At 41.0% G+C, this 22,462-nt stretch overlaps 1 protein-coding gene across 1 annotated transcript in view; it reads right to left on the bottom strand.

Annotated features, from left to right (window-relative positions):
- Window positions 1–605: 605 nt before the first annotated feature.
- LOC126470645 (protein obstructor-E-like) overlaps window positions 606–22,462 on the bottom strand; it is a 47,825-nt gene continuing 25,968 nt past the window's right edge. Inside the window, exons 3-5 of the mRNA XM_050098627.1 lie at window positions 21,202–21,408; window positions 12,985–13,198; window positions 606–1,220 (exon numbers count right to left, since the gene is read on the bottom strand). Coding sequence (XP_049954584.1) covers window positions 1,178–1,220; window positions 12,985–13,198; window positions 21,202–21,408 — 464 coding nt within the window. The 3' untranslated portion in view covers window positions 606–1,177. The remainder of the gene's footprint in view (window positions 1,221–12,984; window positions 13,199–21,201; window positions 21,409–22,462) is intronic.

The following is a 22,462-nucleotide window of genomic DNA, read 5'->3' as shown; positions in this document are numbered from 1 at the left end:
CCGAAAATATAAAGCAACTGTATAATCAGACTGGTTATTCTTCTTTCACACAAGACTCTACAGTACGTTCGTCAAACAGTGACATGACAGGTATTTATAGTGATCAATCACACTTCACTTATTTTTATTTGTTGGATGAGTATATGTACTAGTGAAATTTGAGCGAAACTTTAGGCAGCACTTAGACTGCTATTATCAAAATAGTCATTGTAAACACAATATGCAGATTACAATGGTCCAATAGTGCTAGTGACACCGTTAGTGTACAAAAAACCATTCACTAGTTAGGTGTCCAAACGATGAAAGTTTTCATTTCAAGTATCACTTTAATGACAAATTTGTTTCTTTGTCCAATACTGGTCATATCGTGTTTGTCACACCAATTACATGACAAATTGGGGTACGTAATTATCTGCGCTCTTTTATCCGTTGATGTCTATTTTAAATTTGTTCTCTGTTTCTTTTGCATGTCATCAAAAATTACGAATAGACAAATAGCTATAGTTATTCGTTTCATCATAACAATAACCTATAACTTTATATTGACTTAGAAATAGTGTCAGGTAAATGAAAAGGGATATGGAAAAGGAACGAAAAGCTGGTAATTTTATGTATTAACGATTTATTTATGTTTTACAATACACTGAAAAACATAATGGAATCCAACATGACTTTACGGTGACAAAAATGAGATGTTAAGGGTAAAGGGAATGTTCTGGATTCAGATTACATGTAGAATGACAGAATATCGACGCCAAGGATCCCTGTGAATAATTAATTTTAAAATATTTTCACTTTGAGTGAACCGAACAACAACAGCCGCAGGCTTAGTAAATTGTTGTGCTTTTCGAAATTATTTGGTCGGTTACAGGAACGGCAGCATGATTCACTGCTCCAGAACAATGACAGCACAATGAATTGTCAGAATGTGATGTCTGTTGCCAATATTCAATAGCGTGAGTAATGTAGAAGAAGAAATGTATATGGGCTTCACTTGTACTTGATTACATTTGCAGTCATTGGCAACGATGTAAAGTATTTGGTAGGATGTTTCAGTTGTGCTGTGGTGATGATTCCTTTCCCTATAACATTTACCACACACATACAGTACCTAACATACAAACTCTGACGTGTCAACGCCAGAATAACCACTCATGCCATCTGCTCTGATAGCAGCTTATTTCCGCGACCTCTTGCCCTCATCAGCGTACCACTTCTCACTGAAACGAAAGAGAATAACATGAGAATATTATTACTGCTACTGTACGTCATGATGCTAAGTACAAAAGATTATCTCATTACTATATTTACTTCAGTAATTCATAAGTATGTCTCCTATGAATAAGGGCTGTAGGTAGCTGATGCTTATTATGGACTGTCAAAAACCGTCCTTAAAAGAACTGATATCTGTATCTTCATTGAACTGCAGCGGAAATAATTACAAAAAGCTATTGATAATGAAAATCTTCAGGGAGGGCAGAAAAGCATTTAGATGAAGTTTCTTGGAAGAAGAAGAAGAAGAAGTAAGATCCATTCTGAATAGCAGTTTTCACTAAAGTACTTACTGACTTTACAAAATGTACAAGAAACTCCAGTTTCATAGTTTTTTTACATCCCAATAACTATGATTACAAACTCTTACCGTAACTTTAACATATACAAGACTTTTGGAATCTTACCCTGACAATTATTGCTGTGGAGAACAGAATACTTATCAACCTTCCACTGAATTATTTTTAGACTTAGAACCTTGAAGAACTGTAAATACTGAGGATGGTTTGCTAAGACTCGACGGCTAACTTAAAGATAGGTATTATTTTACAAGGAATATTTGTAAAGAGAAGATTTGCTCTCCAACAACATGACGATATTTGTTATTTTAATTCTTGTTAATGTTTGTCAGTGATATCGGGTAACCGTTTCCGTAATTAACGAAAAAGTCATACTTCGTGACATCGTGTCATTAATGCGGATGTGTATAACAAAAAACATTTTCTCTCACTGTTTTGTGTCACAGATAGGAACGCGCGTAATGTTGCAACTTACAGTTTAAGTATAGTATCCTCCCACTTACTGTCCTTCAAATAGTTTTGAAAACATTAACATCAACTTGTTTATGTATCGGGTGTAACAAAAGAACGTAATATTTCCGGATTAAATTTGGTTCTCCTCGTTACAGTGGATACACCGTTAGTATGAGAAACATAAGACATTTCTCAACTGATTCGCATTTACGGGTATTAAATGTTTCCTATGTCATTGTTTCGACTATTCGATTGGCATGTTTCGGTATATAGTTGTAACACATGTTCGCAAATGTTTCATGTTAAAAGGGAGAGAGATCTGTGAAAAAAATCATTTTTTTTTTCAGTCGGATACGAACTTTTCAATCACTTTGTTTATTTTTTTAAAATGATACTACTCTACTACAATTGTGTGGAGCTTCATACAGAAGGGATAGCTGTAGTAGTACATCACTATGATAATTTCTGTATTGCAGATTTCCTTTAATGAACCTGCCGGGAACAATGATATGCACACGTCATTAACGTCTGCCCAACTAATCGAATATTAACAGTGGGTCTACCTCTTAAATTCCATTTCAGACAGACTTCAGGCAGTAGTATTTTACAGCTGATGTTTACTGGATACATAGATGCCATTTCTCTTTCTTACCGCGAACTCTAATTTGTAACATGGTCTTGGTCAAAGATTGTTCATCAGAGTAGCTTCTGAGAGCTATGTGGTAAAATGTTTTTAAATCTGTTGCAAACATTCTCTACTGCCCCGCACTTTTACTAGCTAATGGCCACACCCACCACAGGGGTTTGCCGCAGCTAAAGGTGAAACACTGGGTATCAACATTTTGTACTTCACACAAAAATCTGATATCTTGAAAGTTCCAGGTATCATCCAGCAGACGGCAGTTGTCGTAATGTGTCATTAGATGTACTATAATTTTGGACAACAACATACGACATCAGTGATTCTCAAATAAAAATGTGTTACTAACAGAATAAAGGTCTGTATGGTCATTTCAGCGATGGAAACTGTTTTAATATAACCATGGGAACATTACAGTATAGCTTTTGGAGCTAAGGAGTAGTGTCAATGAAAGAATTATAGTATAGCACGGATTACCCAGCTGCTGGAACTAGGTGAGTGAACCTCTCTGTACCTGTAATGGAATTCACGGAGAAGCAAAGGAAAGAAGCCAAGGATTATCGTCTCGTTAGAGACAGAGAACCGTCTCAGACTGGACAAGGGTAATATCTATATCACTTAGGTACACAGTGGTGCGAAATTAAACTAGGCTAATACTTCTGGATCCTAATTCATAAAAGAAGCTTTGAAAGCGAAGTTCAACATTTCTGAATTTGCTCTGATACAATCAATTGCAGTTCCTATGCCATTCATGATTGTCAGGACATTAAGAGTGGTGCCTCTGAGATCTTTTACAGATGCACAAAAGTCCTCTGGGTTTAGAGAGAGGTATTTCCATAAGATCCTGCTACTGTTGTTGTTAAAGTCTTCAAGCAATGACCTTTCATCTGTAGAGTTGGTGATAATTTGTTCCTCTACAGACACGTAAACTCAGCAGACGATCAAAATCAATAGTACTGCAAATGATTTAGACAAGATATATGTGTGGTGTGTTAGGTGGCAACTGACCCTAAATGATGAAGAGTGTGAGATCATCCACACGAGTACTAATAGGAATCTGCAAAATTTCGATTACACGATAAGTCACACAAATGTAAAGACTGTGAATTCAGCTAAATACGAATGACTTAAACTGTAACCATTACATAGATAATGTTATGGGGAAAGCTAAAAAAGACTGCGATTTATTTGCAGAACACTTAGAAGATGCAACAGCTCTACTAAAGAGACTGCTTACACTACAGTTGTCCGTCCTCTTCTGAAGTATTGCTACGCGATGTGGGATCGACATCAGATAGGTTTGACGGAGGATATCGAAAAATTTCAAAGAAGGGCAATTCGTTTTGTGTTGTCACTAAATAGTCGAGAGAGTACCACGGATATGATACCCGAATTGGGGTGGCAATCGTTAAAACACAGGAGTTTTTCGTTGCAGCAGGATCTGCTCATGAAATTCCAATCACCAATTTACTCCTCAAAGTGCGAAGATATTTAGTTTTCCCTGACCTGCATAGAGAGAAATGATCATCATAATAAGAGAAGAGAAACAGAGCTGGCACCGGAAGATTTAAGTGTTCGTTTTTCCCGCGCGCTGTTCGAGATCGCAACGGTAGAGAAATAACTTGAACGTAATTCGATTGTGAATTGCAAAACAGTCATGTAGATGGATATGTATATGCACATGTATGACGTCAACCAGTAGAACTCTTGCACGTCTGTTATAAATCAAAATTCAGCGCCATTAAAAGTTCATCGTAAGTTAATATTCGGTAGTGATTTGAAATTGCAGCCAACTGACGTCCGATGCGAGAGCCCTGAAAGTTAGTCTTTACCGCGAAACTCCTGTTTACTATGATGGGATGGGAAAAACCGACCAGTTACAACCGGTACCGTTATTTTAGTTCTGAATAACCGTTATTTATTGGTATTTATTTGGTCTCGGTTACAATAGGTGTTATTTATTTTTTACTAATAACCAGTTAGTCTTTACCGCGAAACTCCTGTTTACTATGATGGGATGGGAAAAACCGACCAGTTACAACCGGTACCGTTATTTTAGTTCTGAATAACCGTTATTTATTGGTATTTATTTGGTCTCGGTTACAATAGGTGTTATTTATTTTTTACTAATAACCAGATAAAAAACCAAAATATCAATTAGCCACAGCAAACGCGCTAATATCTCTGGTTTAAAAAAAACTAGCAATTTTTATCCATAAAATTTCCATTGTAAATGGAATGGAAAAATTTCCTATATTTCAGTATTGCTTTATTACAGAAAATGGGAAATGCAATCAGCGTTGTTTTCATAACATTGCCGGCAGAAACAAGCAACAAAGAAATGGTGAAAGGGCTGTTACAGCTTTACTGAAGACAATATTGTACTGTTACCATGTGGCGTCGCATATCGGATGGTACTCGGGTACAAGTAGTGTGTGAGACTTGTCACATCTGACCTACATGGTCATTTTTCCGTGGACTGAACGTAGGGGCGTAGTGTGCGTACGAGAACAAAATGAAGGTTTCAAGGAATAATATGTCTTTAAAAGCTGAATGATAAAAACGATTATACTGTAATTTTTGTGTTAGTGTTAAATAACTGCATGTATTTTCCATAAGACCTACTGTAATTGATGTAAAACGATTAAGAAGTCAGATAACAATCACGCAGTCTAAAAATATAAAATATAAAAGTTTCATCTAGGTCTGGACTCTAACTTTAGAACTCGGGTATTCTAACGCAAAATTCAACCCACTGCACTAATTGCACAACAAAATTACACAGTACTGAATGAAGTTTCTTGTCATGTGTGTGGTTACAGGATTACCAAATTGCCCTCATTTGACGGCTATTTTCTTCCAAAAACATGAACGGAACAGACAAAAATGACTGTTCCAAAATTTCGTACCGTTCATGTTCTGTTAGCACGCAAGGAAGTGCACTGTGGTAATGGAGAGCGCGAATTTTAGCTCATCCTGTATATTAATAGCGCTATTACTGGTCACTTAATTCTTTAGCCACTTAGCGAGTGGTGTTAGTTGCTGTTGTGAACATTTCGCTGATTGTAAATATCTAGTCAGATCTCGACAATTTTCAGTTCGCTACGAAACTGGGAACTACTCATACTGAAGCTTCCGTGCATTTGAGGGAAAAAATGGTTCAAATGGCTCTGAGCACTATGGGACTTAACTTCTGTGGTCATCAGTCCCCTAGAACTTAGAACTACTTAAACCTAAATAACCTAAGGACATCACACACATCCATGCCCGAGGCAGGATTCGAACCTGCGACCGTAGCAGTACCGCGGTTCCGGACTGCGCGCCTAGAACATTGAGGGAACATAAAAAAGTAGTGTGCTGTGAAGATGTAAATAACGAGTCACAATTAGAATCAGGCAACTTATACAAATACCTGTAGTAATAGTGTGTGGAGATACGAAGTTGAACGCTCTCATGTGCTGAGTTCTAGGTTAAGTAAGTCAGAGGCATCAGTTTGCTGGTAAAACACGGGTATGGTTCAAATGGCGCTGAGCACTATGGGACTTAACATCTGTGGTCATCAGTCCCCTAGAACTTAGAACTACTTAAACCTAACTAACCTAAGGACATCACACACATCCATGCCCGAGGCAGCATTCGAACCTGCGACCGTAGCGGTCACGCGGTTCCAGAATGAAGCGCCTAGAACCGCACGGCCACACCGGCCGGCCAACACGGGTATATTTCGAGCTTATCTACGAAACAGATTTCTTACAAAGCAGGCAACTGATGTCCGATGCGATAGCCTTGAAAGTTAGTCTTTACCGTGAATCTCCTGTTTACTATGGTGGGATAGGAAAAACCGACCAGTGAAACCGATACCGGTATATGATGGAACACGGGTATATTTCAAGCGTATCTACGAAACAGATTTCTTGCAAAGTATTTAAGGGGAAATATTGGAATAATGCTCAATTTTATGGAATCCATCTATTATTAAACTAGGAAGAGACATAGAGTCTATGAAAACAAAAGCAGCGTGGTCACAGATTTATGTTTTCCTCTCTACAGGCGGAAATACTCTGTGAGGGCGGATTGGGAGTCGTACTTGAATAGCTCACACAGTAGAGTATTTGCTCGTGAAAGACAAAGGATCTGGGTTCGAGTCCCCTTCCAGTGCATAGTTTTAACCTACCAGGAAGTTTCAAATCGGCAGTCCCTCTGCTACAGAGTGAAAATTCATTCTGGAAATAACTGTTTTTTGTACGTTTCCACAGTAATCACTTTTCGGTTTGTATAGCTGTAGTTGTTCAGCTTTGAAAGAATCCACGGTTTCAGGTGGTGTGACAGCCGGTCACAATAGGTCTAATGCGATCAGTTCCAGTCACAAGCGTGAAGATGGAGCACGTAACGCTGAGCTAACAAAATGAGATCGATGCGGAAAACGGGCGGGGAACAGAGAATCGTGCTACAGGGTCAGCCATCGGGTGGGCGAGGCGTTGCGCAACGGCGAAAGCCGGCGCAGGCGGCGGCCGTGCGGCCCTGAGCAGCGAGCGCAGACCAGCCGCGGGTTTGGGCCAGACGCTTATGCAACGCGCCGAGCCCAGCCGCCATTCATACACGTCCACGCTGCACAGCTTCCGTAAAGCGGCTCCTGTTTTACATTTGCCCTAATATAGGGCGCAAGCGAAAGCAGACGTGACACACTGATTTATAAATGTAGTTCGAGGCATGTGTCGCGCACAGCGATAGCGATCCGACCGAATATCTGGAGTCCCTTCTTCTGAAGCCATCTCAGCACGAGTGGTGTACGTATTTTTGGACAACTGAGATCTGAGGAATGATTAATAAGTAATGTGACATAATTTCGCCATAACGTACCGTATGAAAGAAATACTTGTTGTTCCCAATTATTGGTTCATGCAGGGACAGTCAGAGACGGCAAATGCTCAGCAACTCAGAGGGACTATGCCGCATAAATAGTAGTCTTTACTAGGAAAAGTATTTTGCGATCGTATTGAAGTGGTTTGACAAAATCAGAATACATTTAACAAACGATTTTGTGTTCAGAAGTCGAAATCAGGCTTTTCAACTGAGATCATGGTGAGTTAAAATTATCTCATAGTCTTTAAACAACACTTTTCTACGACAGTGAGGAGGACCACGAACATATATTTCCCAAACCGTGTGCTATTAAAAGGCGTGAAGACCTGAGGAAGAAGGAAGATTAGGGTTTAAAGTCCCGTCGACGTCGAGGTCATTAGAGACGGAGCACAATCTCGCCTAGTTTGAAGGATGGGGAAGGTAATCGGCCGCTCTTTCAAAGGAGTCATCCCGGAGTTTCCCTGGGGCGACTTAGGGGAATTACAGGAAACCTAAATCTGTATTTTAAGACGCGTATTTGAACCGTCCCAAATGCGAGTCCACTGCGCTAATCAATGAACCATCTAGCTCGATAAGGCCTGAGGAAGTAGAATAAGCAATGCAGTTGAAAGAACCAATTTCTGACTAGACTGAGGAAGTTTTATTCTACTAAAAAAAAACATAACACAATTTTCTCTTTCGCAGCATATGACAAGACTAAATAATTGAGGATGAGATCTTAAGTCTTTGATGATAGTTTTTTAACTGATTGTTTCGAAATATCAGCAGTCAGTAACAACAGTGGTTTGATGTCATACACCTGGGTGCCATTCGGGAAAAATATAGTTAGCCTAAACAATTTCAAACGGATCCTACAATGGTTTCTTCGACTAGGTCTTGGTGGACTAAGTTCTGTTTCGCCTGCAGTGGCCTAGACATATGAGTTCGTAAGCTGTAAACCAAATTTATTTTCACTCAGAAGAAAATAAACAGGAAGTACAATCCATTCATTCGTTAACTTTCGCTTTTTCTGCTAATTTCAACCAATAAGTGAACTTGCTCTCGACGAGTCTTTTGAACCGCCGCATACGTCACGGACTTCGAACTTAGTCCGTGAAACTGAATCGCAGTCGTATGAAAGCAGTGTAATACGAAATAACCGAAGATCCGAAACGCCAACCCACCCAGTTGGCTTTGTCTCTTCTTACTCCCGTCAAGGCGATGATATGTTAATGTAGGAAAAATGAAACGAATTTTGAGTATTATACTACCGGATTTAGTATCTAGTTGCGTGTAGGGTAAGAAACTAATAACAGTCGGCTGCAGAGGCCTGGTGGATACTCCCGATTCGCGGTGGTTCTTAATACCACAGTGTATGTTTGTGATCAACGTCAGGGGTCTGACCCATCCAAAATTCACATTACAGTATTCGTGTGGACCGAGTTTAGTTTCTTTTTAGAATTACACATATTGCGTAAGTGATTCTTTATACTTCTTTAATATCTCGATGTGAAAACGGTATGGAAGAATCTCAGTTCACCAAACGCTGTTAGGTATGTACCATATTTTGTAGCAAAATTTGAAGATGTTTAAACATAAAGTCACGCAAATTCAAGAAGCAAAATGTTATCTTAAAGATATAGTCACTTATTAAGAAGAATCTGAGCGTTTACACGAGAAAGCGTTGTAATGAAGTCACAACAAGAAACTAACAGTGGTGTCCACACCTTTCGAGGTAAAAGTAAATTTCTGGTTTCATGTATGATGTGTGCAAATGTTTTCCATCGTGACTATCTAGACGCAACTAAAAATTTAAGTTGCGCTCCTTAGCAGTATTAATAGAAAATACTAAAATTATTCCCAAAAGAAAGTAGACTATCAAACGCAATTATGTGCCACAGTGAAAAGTAAACTTTTTAGAATGTAAATTCTAAGTGAAATATAAATTTTTGCAGTTAACGCTAAAGAGTATTTTCGTTATTTTGATGCACGCATCATTCATAGCTTCCTGAAAGTTAATACAATGGACAGTGATTATAAAATTACAATATTTCTTTCACAGTTATTTATTCAATGTAAACAGTTAGATACAGAAGTTATCTAGGTTAACCCTTCCATTTTCAGTTTCACAGTTGACTAGAAACCAAATGAGTGGACTAGAGTTCCAGATATTCGGTCACTTCGCAATACACGGGTTGTATCTCATTGTGATTCGATTTCTAGACCACAGGGGACACAGAATATCTCTCAATTCATTCTCGAGAAATCCGAAAGTTAGAAAAGATCATTTACAAACATGAGTTTCCTGCAATGCTCCATTTGAGTGCCTGTACGCAAGTAAGCCCAATCTGAACATGAATTGATTTTATCTAGACGAGTAGATTCACAGAAATTGACCTTTTGGCTGCTGCCTCTGCGAAGAGACCAAATTACAGGAATAATCTCAAACTTTTTTGTGCAGTCCTTCACCAGAACTTACGGGCCACGCTGTCAAAGGGTTACAGGTGATTGGATGTGTTTTTGGAGAGTTGGTATGCTGCCACAGATGCAATTTCAGTTTAGTTTCATGAAACGCAATGCTACTCACGATTCGACAACTAATAGTTCAGCGACAACTAGTACCTCACATAGTGAGAACTCGTTCTTCATCTGGGCGAAACCATAATAACAGTGTATGTATTGGGCTTCGTAATATTCCACATAAACAGCTTAAATAATTCACCTCTTACTGTACTTAAGCGTTCCAGTTACATTTCTCAAGTACGCTTTATTAAATTAGTTTCATTTTAGATAATTCTTGAGTAACTGTATCAAACATTTCTTTTGTATTTGTTCGGGGCTTTTACACTGGGCCCAGAACATAAACCAACCTGAAGTCTAACTTTTAATTAATTTCACGGAATGATTGTCTTCCTAGCAAACATAAATTTACACGAATGATTAATACAAATCAAGGTTTTTCCTGTATAATATGAATTCACATATCAAATAAAGTTATGCCAGAACTCTACAAATGATACGTTTATTATGGCCGTTGCGGGGAAATGCCACCGCTATGTTCTGACAGAGTATCTCATTAATATTTAATGAGACCATCATTGTAAGATTTCGTATTAAGAAATTGAAAATTGATCTCCTATTATTCAAACCCAACAATTTAATGTCAACAACTGAAGAAACTGAGTCAACATTAAATCCGATGCCCTATTAACTAAGAGGACACCATGAATTTTGTTTTGCACTTCACCGATTCCGCAGGGTTGCTAGGAGCCTACAGACACTAATTCAGTTTATATTCTGTACATCGAGTTCGTTAAGGCTAACACTTCATCTACGAAGTTTCTTAGGTCTGTGGAATCTGACATGATCCTAGTGGAAACCTCCACTGAAAAATACCGACATTATGTTTGGACTTGGAATGGTTGGTGCTACGTTCGGATACGTTTCAGTTTGGTGTACCACTAGTTCCCTTCATTCCAAAGACAATCTCTTCACCTCTTTGTATTTACGCTCTTCCTTGCTATCATTAAAACATTTTTAACTTTGCCTCTTTCGTGCATGTTTCGATTCTCTCAATCAAGCTGTTAAATATTTTTCAATGACGCTGTAAACGCCTAAAAAATCTGTTAACCCTTAAATAAATTATTTATCGCAGTATCGTGTTTTACCACATCTAATAAGTAGTTCCTCGTCTAATACTCTATTTTTTCATGGTTTGTCCTGCAATAACATCTTCCGTAACGTGTCGAATGTATCAAATGTACTTTTTTTAAATTTTTAAGTTCTATATCCCTAGGACATAAGTATCGATACGTTGATACCAATAAACTGTTTTATCTCAAAGACTAAGGAATTTATCGTGTATACCTATTGAATGTATCCATTGGAGGTTGTTCAACGAGATAAATATTCCATAGCATTCTCTCTTCCTTCGCTTTCTGTTGCTCGTCTCTCCTACATCTGCAGTTTTCATTTCCTTCTTCTTTACTTTCGTCCTGCATTTTACGTTTCCTCTTACTCGACTCGCATTCGGGAGGACGACGGTTCAATCCCGTCTCCGGCCATCCTGATTTAGGTTTTCCGTGATTTCCCTAAATCGTTTCAGGCAAATGCCGGGATGGTTCCTTTGAAATGGCACGGCCGATTTCCTTCCCAATCCTTCCCTAACCCGAGCCTGCGCTCCGTCTCTAATGACCTCGTTGTCGACGGGACGTTAAACACTAACCACCACCACCTCCCTTTCCTCTTAAGTTACGAATCCTTCAGCAATTGCTTTTTGAAGCATGTTAGTATTATATAGCAGTGAGGGACTCACTCGACGGAAATGACATTTTCGGTACGTGATTCCATCAGAGAACGGTCCTAGGATACTTATGGCTCTTAGTGAGACTTTCACCTCTGAAAGTTATTTATATAAGTATTAAGTTTTACTGACACTCAGATCATGTTTTAATATGTAGGCCTCTTCAACTTGCAACATGATGGCAAGAAAATATCATCTACAATGGAGCATTGCCTAACAAAGCACTATGCTGCGGAAAGCAGCCTCCCAGTTAAGGACAGTTCTGATTTTTTTATAGTAATAATTAACGATTTAATTTTCGTATCGGTCTTACTGCTAACATATAATCAGCTATTTACTAAGTTTCAAAAAGAGGTGCTGCATATGTTCCATGTCTGTCATCGGTAGTCTGTGCGTGTATAAATCAGTAGGTCTCTCAAGAACGAACACAACCTCATAAAGTTGAACAGAATGATACCTTGTTAGTGTAACAATACCGAGACACTCATTACCAGGAAATTCCTGGTTTTCTCTCCAGCACTGCTGTCGAGGTTCTCGCCAGAACCCACTAGTTTCCCAGATGTATGAAATTAGCGGGTGAGTGTGGCAGATAGTTTCTAGGAACTAACCCATTCGTAACCTTCATTGAAATCTCATCGAAGAAATCAGTTGGGCCACAATGAATGATCATTTTCACTGCTCGTCTTGGGGACTTAGCTCAGTGTCATTTTTTTGCCCGTAGCCTGATGTGAAGATTTGAAGCTTTATAGTTTCGATGTAATCACTGTGGCTCGTCTACCACACTTGTGATGCGATTTTCACATTTTGTTGCGAATTTCACTAACATGTGTGTATTTTACTAGACATTAGGTCGTGGTTTATATTTTAAGAAAGAATTTTTTTTCCTGGCGCAGTTAGAAATTACCCCCTAAGGGTTTCATGTGAGACGTAAGTGGTTATATTGTCCTCAGAAGTCCTATTATCTAATCATATTAACACTAGGAGAAAAATAGTATGAGATGCGGAGGAACATCTAATAAATTTAGTCACTTAGAATTCTGCACAAAAATAAATGAGGACGGCTTATCTTCAGTGTGTAAAAGTGTGGATCTTTCAAAATAACATAAAGGTAAGGCCATTAAAATATGAAGCAGGTGACTATTTTTGGGTGGGACTGTGGTGAATGAGATATTTACCATCCGGGCACGTTCTCGGGCTCGTCGCACTTGAAGGTGACCTCGTTGTAGACGGTGCCGGTGGGGCAGTTGCCGCGCTGGGGCATGCGGCCGTTGCGGCAGATGTAGAACTTCTGGCAGTCATCCGGGTGCGGGAACGTCGGGTGCGGCAGCACGCGTCCGTTCGGGCCTATCACCTCGCCGTCAGGGCAAGAGAAGCCGTCGTCCAGCTTGTCTGCAACAGGCAAAACACACTCTGAGGAGCCTGCCAACGTATGTGCTGGACCCAGAAAACCATCGTACCCTTAGCCAACAGAGGCGAAGGACCGTACTACTCCTCTACGGGGAGATTTTGTCAAATAGTGACAACCTGCAGGAAACGATCGTGAGAGGATAAGGAGCAAACTTCAGGGGACATATGGCCGCAAATGCGTTCCAAGGGAGGTCCACCGACTTGAAGGTGCAGATAGATCTTCGATAGGCTGAAAGCACGCATGAGAACACACCAGGCAAGTGGCCATGTTCTGCTGTATTAGTGTTGTTGTGTTACATTTGCATGCGAATCAGCAACACCGGTTCACCCTCAGTATGTGGTCGGAGAAGACGTCGAGATGCTTCCACACACAAAAGCGGAAGTTAGCTGGAGCCTCATCATGTAGCAGCCTTCGTACTACCAAAGGCACGTCTTCGAGTATACGAGACAGGGACACCCGCTGGAAGATCAAGAGGCGTTGTGGTAGTCGCCAAGAATCCCTGCCCAATTATTGAGGCTAAACCAGTGTCGACGGTTTGCTGCCACCGTGCTAACAAAACCCCAGTACGAAGAGAATATTGCCGGCCATAGTGGCCGCGCGGTTCTAGGCGCTACAGTCTGGAGCCGCGCGACCGCTACGGTCGCAGGTTCGAATCCTGCCTGGGGCATGGATGTGTGTGATGTCCTTAGGTTAGTTAGGTTTAAGTAGTTCTAAGTTCTAGGGGACTGATGACCTCAGAAGTTAAGTCCCATAGTGCTCAGAGCCATTTGAACCATTTTGAAGAGAATATTCCCACTTCCCTCGTGTGCCCTCGTGTTCATTTTCAGTCATTGAAACCTACATTGTCAAAGTTCTTGTATCTCCAGCTTCAAGGGGTGTACCTCCGTTGGGAACGAATGTCTGTCCGTATGTCCTTTTTCCGCTCCTTATTCTCTCAGTGATCGTTTCCTTCAGTCTGTCCCCATTTGCCAACATCACCCCGTATAGAAGCCCCATGTCCCAAATGTTTTTCACAATTTTAGCAGCTCGTTACAAGTAACACATATCATTTTCAAACTTAGAGCTAATCGTTCATTTGTATGTTGTGATTCATTTTCATCGGTGCTCATGGCATGCATCCAAGTACTGGCGTAGGGTCTGTCTCTTTTCCTGTTGAAGTGTGTCTAGTGTCTAGAAGGATCCGGTTGACGAGTCCCTAGTGCAGTGTTACGCGCGCGTGCAAGTGTGTGTGTGTGTGTGTGTGTGTGTGTGTGTGTGTGTGTGTGTGTGACCGAGGTTGGGATGTCTAGTTATTGTCTTTGTGGTTCTTGCTATGGTTGAATATGAACTGAAAGGAGACAAAAGCTGAAAAAGAAAGTCTGAACTATTCTTTAATGGCACATATGAGACTGTAAAATTAAAATCCTTATCACGAGTGTCATATGCTTGGGGTTGTCCAGAGTCTCGAAGAAAGATGATAATGGGTTTAACGTCCTGTCGATGGTGACGTCTGTAGGAACTGAGCACAGGCTCAAACTGTGCAATGATGGGGAACAAAATCAGCCTTTTCCCCTTCGAAGGAGTGCCTACGTCTGGACGGGGATCTGAACGAAAGCGAATGCATTTCCTCAACCACTAACCCACCTCGTTTGTTGCCTTGCCCTGTGATCTTGGGCTGGGCGTAAATGCTGGACTGACAGAACAGCTCAGTCACCTACTGGCTGCAACTAGTTCACCGGGATTATTGTAAATGCCCACGACGGCTCGTTTTGCTTATGGCAGCCTGCCATAAACTGATTATGTTGCTTACCTCTTGAATCTGATTTGAAAAGTTCTTTGGAGCTATGTCACGCACTGATTAACTACGTTACCGCCTCTCATTCACTGCTAAACTATGATGAAATACGTCTTTGTCGAATACATGCACAATACAGATTTAGTGTGAGAAAATCAGCTTAATTTTGGCGCACAGAGACTTTCATCCCTGGAGGGACCAAAGGTTTAAGCGTGTAGGAGTTGTGTAAATGTATCTGCCACGTCTTTGTTTGATTGTTATCTAGAATATACGGTCTACAAGCAATCTAACTTCGTGACATGCACGTTGCCCCGTGTAGCGTGTTTAGCCGTTGCGCCACGGAACCCGCGCTCAAGTAAATGGTGTGTGCAAAGCACCCACGACTTCTGCCCGCTTGAGCCAGCTACCACCTCAGCACAATTTCCTCCTACTCCCTTTAGTCTCTGGTGCGCAAACGACAAGCGGAATAATCCTGACACATTATCGTAATAGGAAGGAAATTACAGTAATCTAATGTTCATAATGTACTAAAACAATTGAACGATGTTCTATAAGTACGATCATGTGTGGAAAATAAAGACTTTGTCCAGATTTATGCAGATTTTCATCGACTTGAGAAATAAGGTAAATATTTAACATCCTGTTGATAGTCTGATTCTTACAGACGAAAACTTATTCATATACGTACACGTTAAGTAACCTACTGATTTAAAGATCTACTCAGTATCTGTATTTTGTTTTCTCTGTACTCGTATTATTAGGTGTCTCCATAGGGGAATTCTTTGTCCACTGCATTTTTCCAGCAGCTTCAGCATGTACTGCCAACGAAATCACCTCTAGTTCCTGCAGGCCTTCCATTTTACTAACTTCTTATAGTTAATTCTTAAACTCACATTCATATGGGGAATTTTTACGAGAGTTGCATTGTTTAATTCATATAGAATCACATTTTGGACGATTTTGTTACGGGTCTGCGCCTCAGATATCACTTGATGACTGTTTACTACGGATGAGACCTTATAGGAAAGTTTTCACAGGGTTAGAAGCATCGGCATATGGCAGGAGGAGCAAGATTAAGATTTAAAAGTGTTTTCCCGAGACCAAATTCCCAGGAACCTGATTTAATTGATAGATGGTGCAACAACCTCTTCGTTACGTTTCACTGTGAGATGTTTCCGCCACGCAAACTTCAACATTAGTGAGGAGAAGTGTAGACAGAACAGTCCTACACAACCGTTAGTCACTTCCATCTAATCTAGCCGCTATATGCACTGCAAACAGCCGTTACAATGTACAAAAGTTGGTAGTCACGGTACCATAACCCGTCAGAGTCTACTATTTTATAATATCAATATCGGACAGACACAAGACATTTCTCAAAAAATTCAATTCCACGAAAACAGACGCGAATCGAGGAGTTCTCAGAACTGTTCGATTGGTGTTTTACTTTTGGATTAAAAAATAAAACTTTGGTTACTTGTCAAACAACATCAGTCTGTTGTTTTCTGTCACACCTTGGCTACAGTGTTCCATTATGGTGAAAGTGTGACGTAAATAGAGTTCTGCTCCACTAGAAGCTCAGTAGGCGGAAAGAGATAAAGCTTCAAGGCGAAGGGAAGTACCGTTTCCAGAGCCAGCCGTTTCTCGAAGCAGCGGTGGCGGTCCCGTTGCTAAGGCGAAAGCACGGCGGCGTGACCGTGAGCTGGCGGTACTGGGTTCGATTGCAGCAGCGGCACAGCGGCACAGCGGCTACAGTATTAATGGAGTTGAGCAACGGCGGCAGTGCTTGCATCACTGGCGCACGCAGATGAGACACAGCTCCGAGCTCTCTCACAGCTTAACGCCACCACGAAAGCGAGGAAAGAAAAGGTTAGGGTTTAACGACCTGTCGACGACGACGGCACAATTGGACAAGGATGGGACGAAATCGACCGTAGCCTTTTAACGGAAAACCATCATACCATTTACCCTAGCAGATGTAGAGAAACCACGAGAATTTGTAATATGGATGGAAATTCGGGGCCTACTCATGTCGAATATGAGTCCGCTGTTATTTCGTAGGTGCGTCACTATGGTGGAAATTCGATAGTTGAAGGATCTGCGCATGATACTGAGTCGAGTTTCCTCATTAACTTGATCTCTACCTATTGCTGCGATGTAGTGCCTGGTGGTGCTCCAAATTCCTAGTGACGAAAGTTGGACTGGTTTCCTTTTTTAATTTTCTTTACTCTATCTACAAAACAATCTTATAAGATTGTAAAGCTTGTAACAAAAATTTGTGGCCAAACATCCAGGAAACATTTCTCATATATATAGAAATAAAATGTGTTGTATGGACATAGGTCCGGACACGTTTTCATTTTCACATTAGAGCTCATTTTGTACTTCTCTTCACAATCAAATTAAGCATGGGAAACACTCATAACCAGAACGTATCAGCATTCCATGAAATGTTTTCTTACATGAAACGATCAAACTTCATAGTACCCTCCTGGTTACGTTTGGTTAGAACGTACTGTGGGTTCTAATTAATAAGTGTTTGTTGTTCCAATTGAACGAAGCTAATGTTGATATGTGACTCACTTCGTTGCCGGTGTTAACATGCGACTAACTTCATTGCTGCTGCAGCATCAAGCACGTAACAGCAGCCGTTTGGTGTTCATCGCGGACTTGGTTTCCGGTACAGTACAATGGAAGTTACTCAGCACAGAGTTGGCAGATGCCCATTTGCTGTATGGATTAGCAGATGGTAATGGCCGTGGGGATCCTCTTTGTATCGGGAGAGATTCCCAGAACGAAGGTGCCCCGACAGGGGGGACCTTTGAAGGAAATGATCGTCATTATAGGGAGCTTGGGACGTTTAAGTCTACTACTCGCGACTGGGGGAGGCCTATAAAGACGAGGACACCTCAACTGGTGGAGGAAATTCTTCGTGCAGGTGAAGGCTGCCCTGGTGTCAGCGTGAGGCAATTAGCTGCGTCAAATAATGTTAACCAGACGAGCATCTGTGGGGTGCTACATGAGAACCAGCTGTACACGTACCATGTACAGAGCGTGCAGCAGGCACTGTCAGAAGCTGATCTTTCGACACGGATACGCTTCTGCTACTGGTTGATTCACCAAAGTGTCAACCGTTACTTTCGTGCAGATGTGCTCTTGCCGGATGAGGCTTCGTTTCAAAGTAGATGTGTGAAGAAGAGATGTAGAAACTGAGCTGTAAAACGGAAATAAAGCGTTTTCAAACCAATGTCCATATAACATATTTTCTTCCCCTACGAGTGAAGAATGTTTTGTAAAAGTTTAGTCATACCTTTTTATTATACACCATCTATTCGTGTAGCCGCATAGTCTGTGTTACCTGATGGGAAAGGCATGTCGGTGAATACATAATTTAGGTAATGGACGCTTGGTTGTAAGCGACGTCTATGCTAATCTGCAGTAGCCCATCGCTGTAAGCTCTGAAGTTCATAAGTCAGACGTGATTGCCACAGGTTCTGATACTCAGATCGCTGAAATTATAATTGCGGTGAAGTGCAGAGCAGGATATTTAGTTTTGCCGATTATCGGTGGCGGTCCGTAACGACGTCGGAGATTTCTTCCAAAGACCAAGCCGTCGAATGTCCCATTTCTGCACGGGATATTTCACTTGAAGCTAACATAAAAAAGTTCTTATGTTTGGCAACTTAGGCGAACGTCTTACACAACGCATCTGTAACAGTAAAATAAATAACTAAACTTTATGGAGAACGGTGATAAAAGGTGGATAACTCAGACAGACGAATGCACTTATAGCCACGGCACTTTTATTTGAATTTACCTACAATCAATCTACAAGAGCCTCTATTTAGTTTTAATCTGTCACATTAGCTAATGAAACCAGTGATCCAGTTATTTCTAGCCGCTGGGGCTACCGTTAACAATAAAATGCTAAATTAATGATGGAAAGAGTTTTCTTGACTTGAATTTTTATAGACCTCGAAAATATTTAAAGTAATAAGCTTAAATACTCTTTCATGTTAATTAGGTGAATAGTTTTAGGCCAAAACACAGATTTTGATTCATCATCGAGAAACGCTTGGTTCGTGGCATTTCGAGTGAATTTCCGGCATAAAGTCGTAATTGACATTCGTATGAATGTAAAGCACAAAAGGAATACACCACGCTCATTTATTATGTAAAATTTGCAACAGTCTTATGTATACTCTAAGGCATCTTGTGGGACTGGCGTGCTCTTGTACTGAACCCACAGACGTGCACAAATATGAAATCGTACGTCTTGAGGCCCAACTCCCAGGAGTGAGGGGCAGCCAGTCCCCTACTGAACAGTTCTTCCAATACTGAGCAGCACTGCTCCGGCTTGTGACTTATACCATTTAATCTTCTCTGACATAGATATGGTTAAGAGGAAGCAAAACCAAGAAAAACGGATGTAAACAAATATCTGATAGTTAATTAACCAAAGGAGCTATCGTAAATCCACAATTTTGGTTTTCTGGTAATTGTTAGTTTTAAACTGAAACCTAAGCCGTGCGGCTTACGACTGGCTTCATCGAATTATACAATAAGGAACTGGCGCGGATGTTAACATATATCTGATAGTTTATGAACCAAAGGAGATATCGTAAATCCACAATTTTGGTTTCTGGTATTTGTTAGTTGTAAACTGAAACCTAAACAGTGCGGCTTACGACTGGCTTCAACGAATTATACAATAAGGAACTAGCGAGATTGAAGATTGCATCCGTGAGTGATGCTATATCCTTCACTGCCGACTCGATGTGACGAAATTTACGCTTATAGATACAATCTATATCCTGAATACAGTAACTAAAGAGAGAACTGTCGTATATATAACGAACATTGTAACTTCGCTGAAATGATAGTAAAATATGGGGATAAAACAGAGCAGGAAACCAGTCTAACAAACACCACAAACAAATTTGGAGACCACATGCAATGTAAATACTAGTTCCTCGGTAGTTTCCATTGAAGGATCTTCCGGGCTGTGTATAGCAACAACAAAAATGTCGAGACATTAGTACACAAAAAAGTAAGAAACAAAAACAGAGATGAACGTACCTCAAGAGGGCCTGAAAATACAGCACTTTTGTCTATGTAACTAATGGAAGGCCTTGATTATTTTTCAAAGGGAAACCTACTTTGGTTTATCAATGAAAGATTTGTTAGAGAAAGACTGTTATTCGCCTTCCTGGTATCCGGCCGTAAACGTTCACAAAGACACATGGGAAACACAAATTTCTATCATCAGATCGATATGAAGTGGTGCAGTTGTTCAGACAATGGATACATTTTATGTAGAATCACAGTACAAATAACCTTCCAGACATCCTTTCCAAAGGATCCTCAAAACTGTTAAGTCCACCACCATATTCTTTTCCCAGATTCCTACATTTAAGTTAGCCCTTCACCTCAAATGACTTCGATGTCGACTAGAATTTAAACACTAATCTTACTTTCTACTATACTCAGATCAAGATTTGAATTGCTTCAATCTTCTCTAAGTCACAAAAAATTCAAGATCTGAAACTTTCTGGCAAATTAAGGCGGTGTGCCGGACCGAGGCTCGCACTCGGGACCTTTGCCTTTCGCGGGAAAGTGCTCTACCACTGGGATACCCAAGCACGACTCATGAGCCGTCTTGGCAGCTTTACTTCCGACAGTTCTCGTCTCCTACCTTCCAAACTTCACAAAAGTTCTCCTACGGAAGTTGCAAGACCAGTACATCCGGAAGAAATGATTTCATTCTGGAATTAGAGATATGTGAAACGCTGTATCGGCCGCAGGATGTCTGGAACTTTTATTGGATCACGTCAGTGCATAGAAAATCAATGAAGTACCTATTTTAATACCGACTCTCTTCACCAAGAACTGACACATAAAATATAAATCTAGGGGTTTAATACTGACAAAATACCGCTATTTGTCTTTGCGGCCAATACTGTCACCTACTTCTGGCTGAGCAAAAGAGTTGGATATTACTTACACTCGTCAGCGGTGCCAGAACTGATCCATGTTAATTCAAAATAAACTAGAGAGTAAGAATCTCATCCTTATGGATCTGAGGCCACACACTTATACGGGTGTAGTAAAGTATAGGCTTGTACTCTTAGAAAGTACCCTGTGAGGTAAACAGGGTCCCAAACCTATAAAAACAGGAATTTCGGTGAGAATAGGAATGCGCGAGCATACCCTTCTTGCTGTTGGTGCAATCGTGTCTTTGGCTCTCGGCGGGCCAGGCGCAAGTGCTGCGGCTGTCGTCGTAGATGAGTCCAGGCGGGCACGGCAGCTCGTTGGCCGTCCCGTCGACGCAGTTGACGAACTTGTCGCACACCTGCGCGTCGGGGTGACGGAAGTAGCCGTTGGCGCGCGGGCAGCCCTCTGACGGCTTCGGCTCCTCTGCACAAGGACCAACACCTCTGTTACAACCTCTTTACATATTACTCCACTACACAGCTACTTTCATTTCTGTTTTCTTCTCCATGTTTCTCGTACCCTTCATTAACTGTTTCTACTCTTCCAGAAGTTAGACTTATAGTACAACCAAGTGAAGCATGTTATAGAAAAATAAGATTGATTTTTAAAATACACGAGGACATAAGCCTAGACTGTCTTTGGTGTTAGTCACGTGTACTTCTTCGTAGAAGAGGAAAAAGGAAAATAGGCTCTGTAAAGATAGTTCCTAGTGTTCTACTATTCATTTTCCCTACGTACACAAACATCACCTTCTGTCCCTCCCCCCCCCCCCCCAGTCACTCCCAAAAAAAGTAAAATAGAATAAAATCGCCCCACACCACAGCGCTGCGCTCTTGTGCCACGCACACACATAAAATCCCACCGTGACAATCATAACATTGATGATAGACGAAATACTGGCGACAGACGAAATATTATATGAATGCGTGGTGTCCATTCGTTCGGGCAGGTCTCGACTCACAATCCCACCTATCGACAGTCCCCATCCATATCCTCCATGCTCGCTAATTCTAGATTCCCGCTGGACTCAAACGTAAAAGTGCATTCATGAAATAGCCGAAAGAATAGACACCATGCATTCTTATATCTGAGTCACCTCGATGGGCAATGAATCCACAAACCTCAGTGCAGATACACATTTACTTTCAACCTCCAGCTGGAATATAAAATTAGCGCGCATGGAGGACATAGATGGGGACTGTGGGTAGGTGGCGCTGGGTGAGAGTTTCAGTCGGCTGGGGAGCGTGCCGAGATTATCTGCGGAGTTGTGATAAACGCTGTGTCCGGGTGGAGGAAAAAAAGATGGCGCAGTTATTAACGCAACTGCCTAGTAAGCAGGAGATCCCGGGTTCGAGCCCTGATATGACACACATTTTCACTCGTCTCCAGTGATTCCACATTAAGTCCCAATGCAGCTGACATCATTAGCTCCATCCCTTCCCTTCCCTTCCTTTCCTTTCTCCCCCCTCCACCTTTT

Source organism: Schistocerca serialis, chromosome 3 (assembly GCF_023864345.2).
Source record: "Schistocerca serialis cubense isolate TAMUIC-IGC-003099 chromosome 3, iqSchSeri2.2, whole genome shotgun sequence".
Classification (NCBI taxonomy): Eukaryota; Metazoa; Arthropoda; class Insecta; order Orthoptera; family Acrididae; genus Schistocerca; species Schistocerca serialis.
The sequence above is the reverse complement of the archived record's forward strand: the minus strand, read 5'-3'. Positions and strand labels throughout refer to the sequence as shown.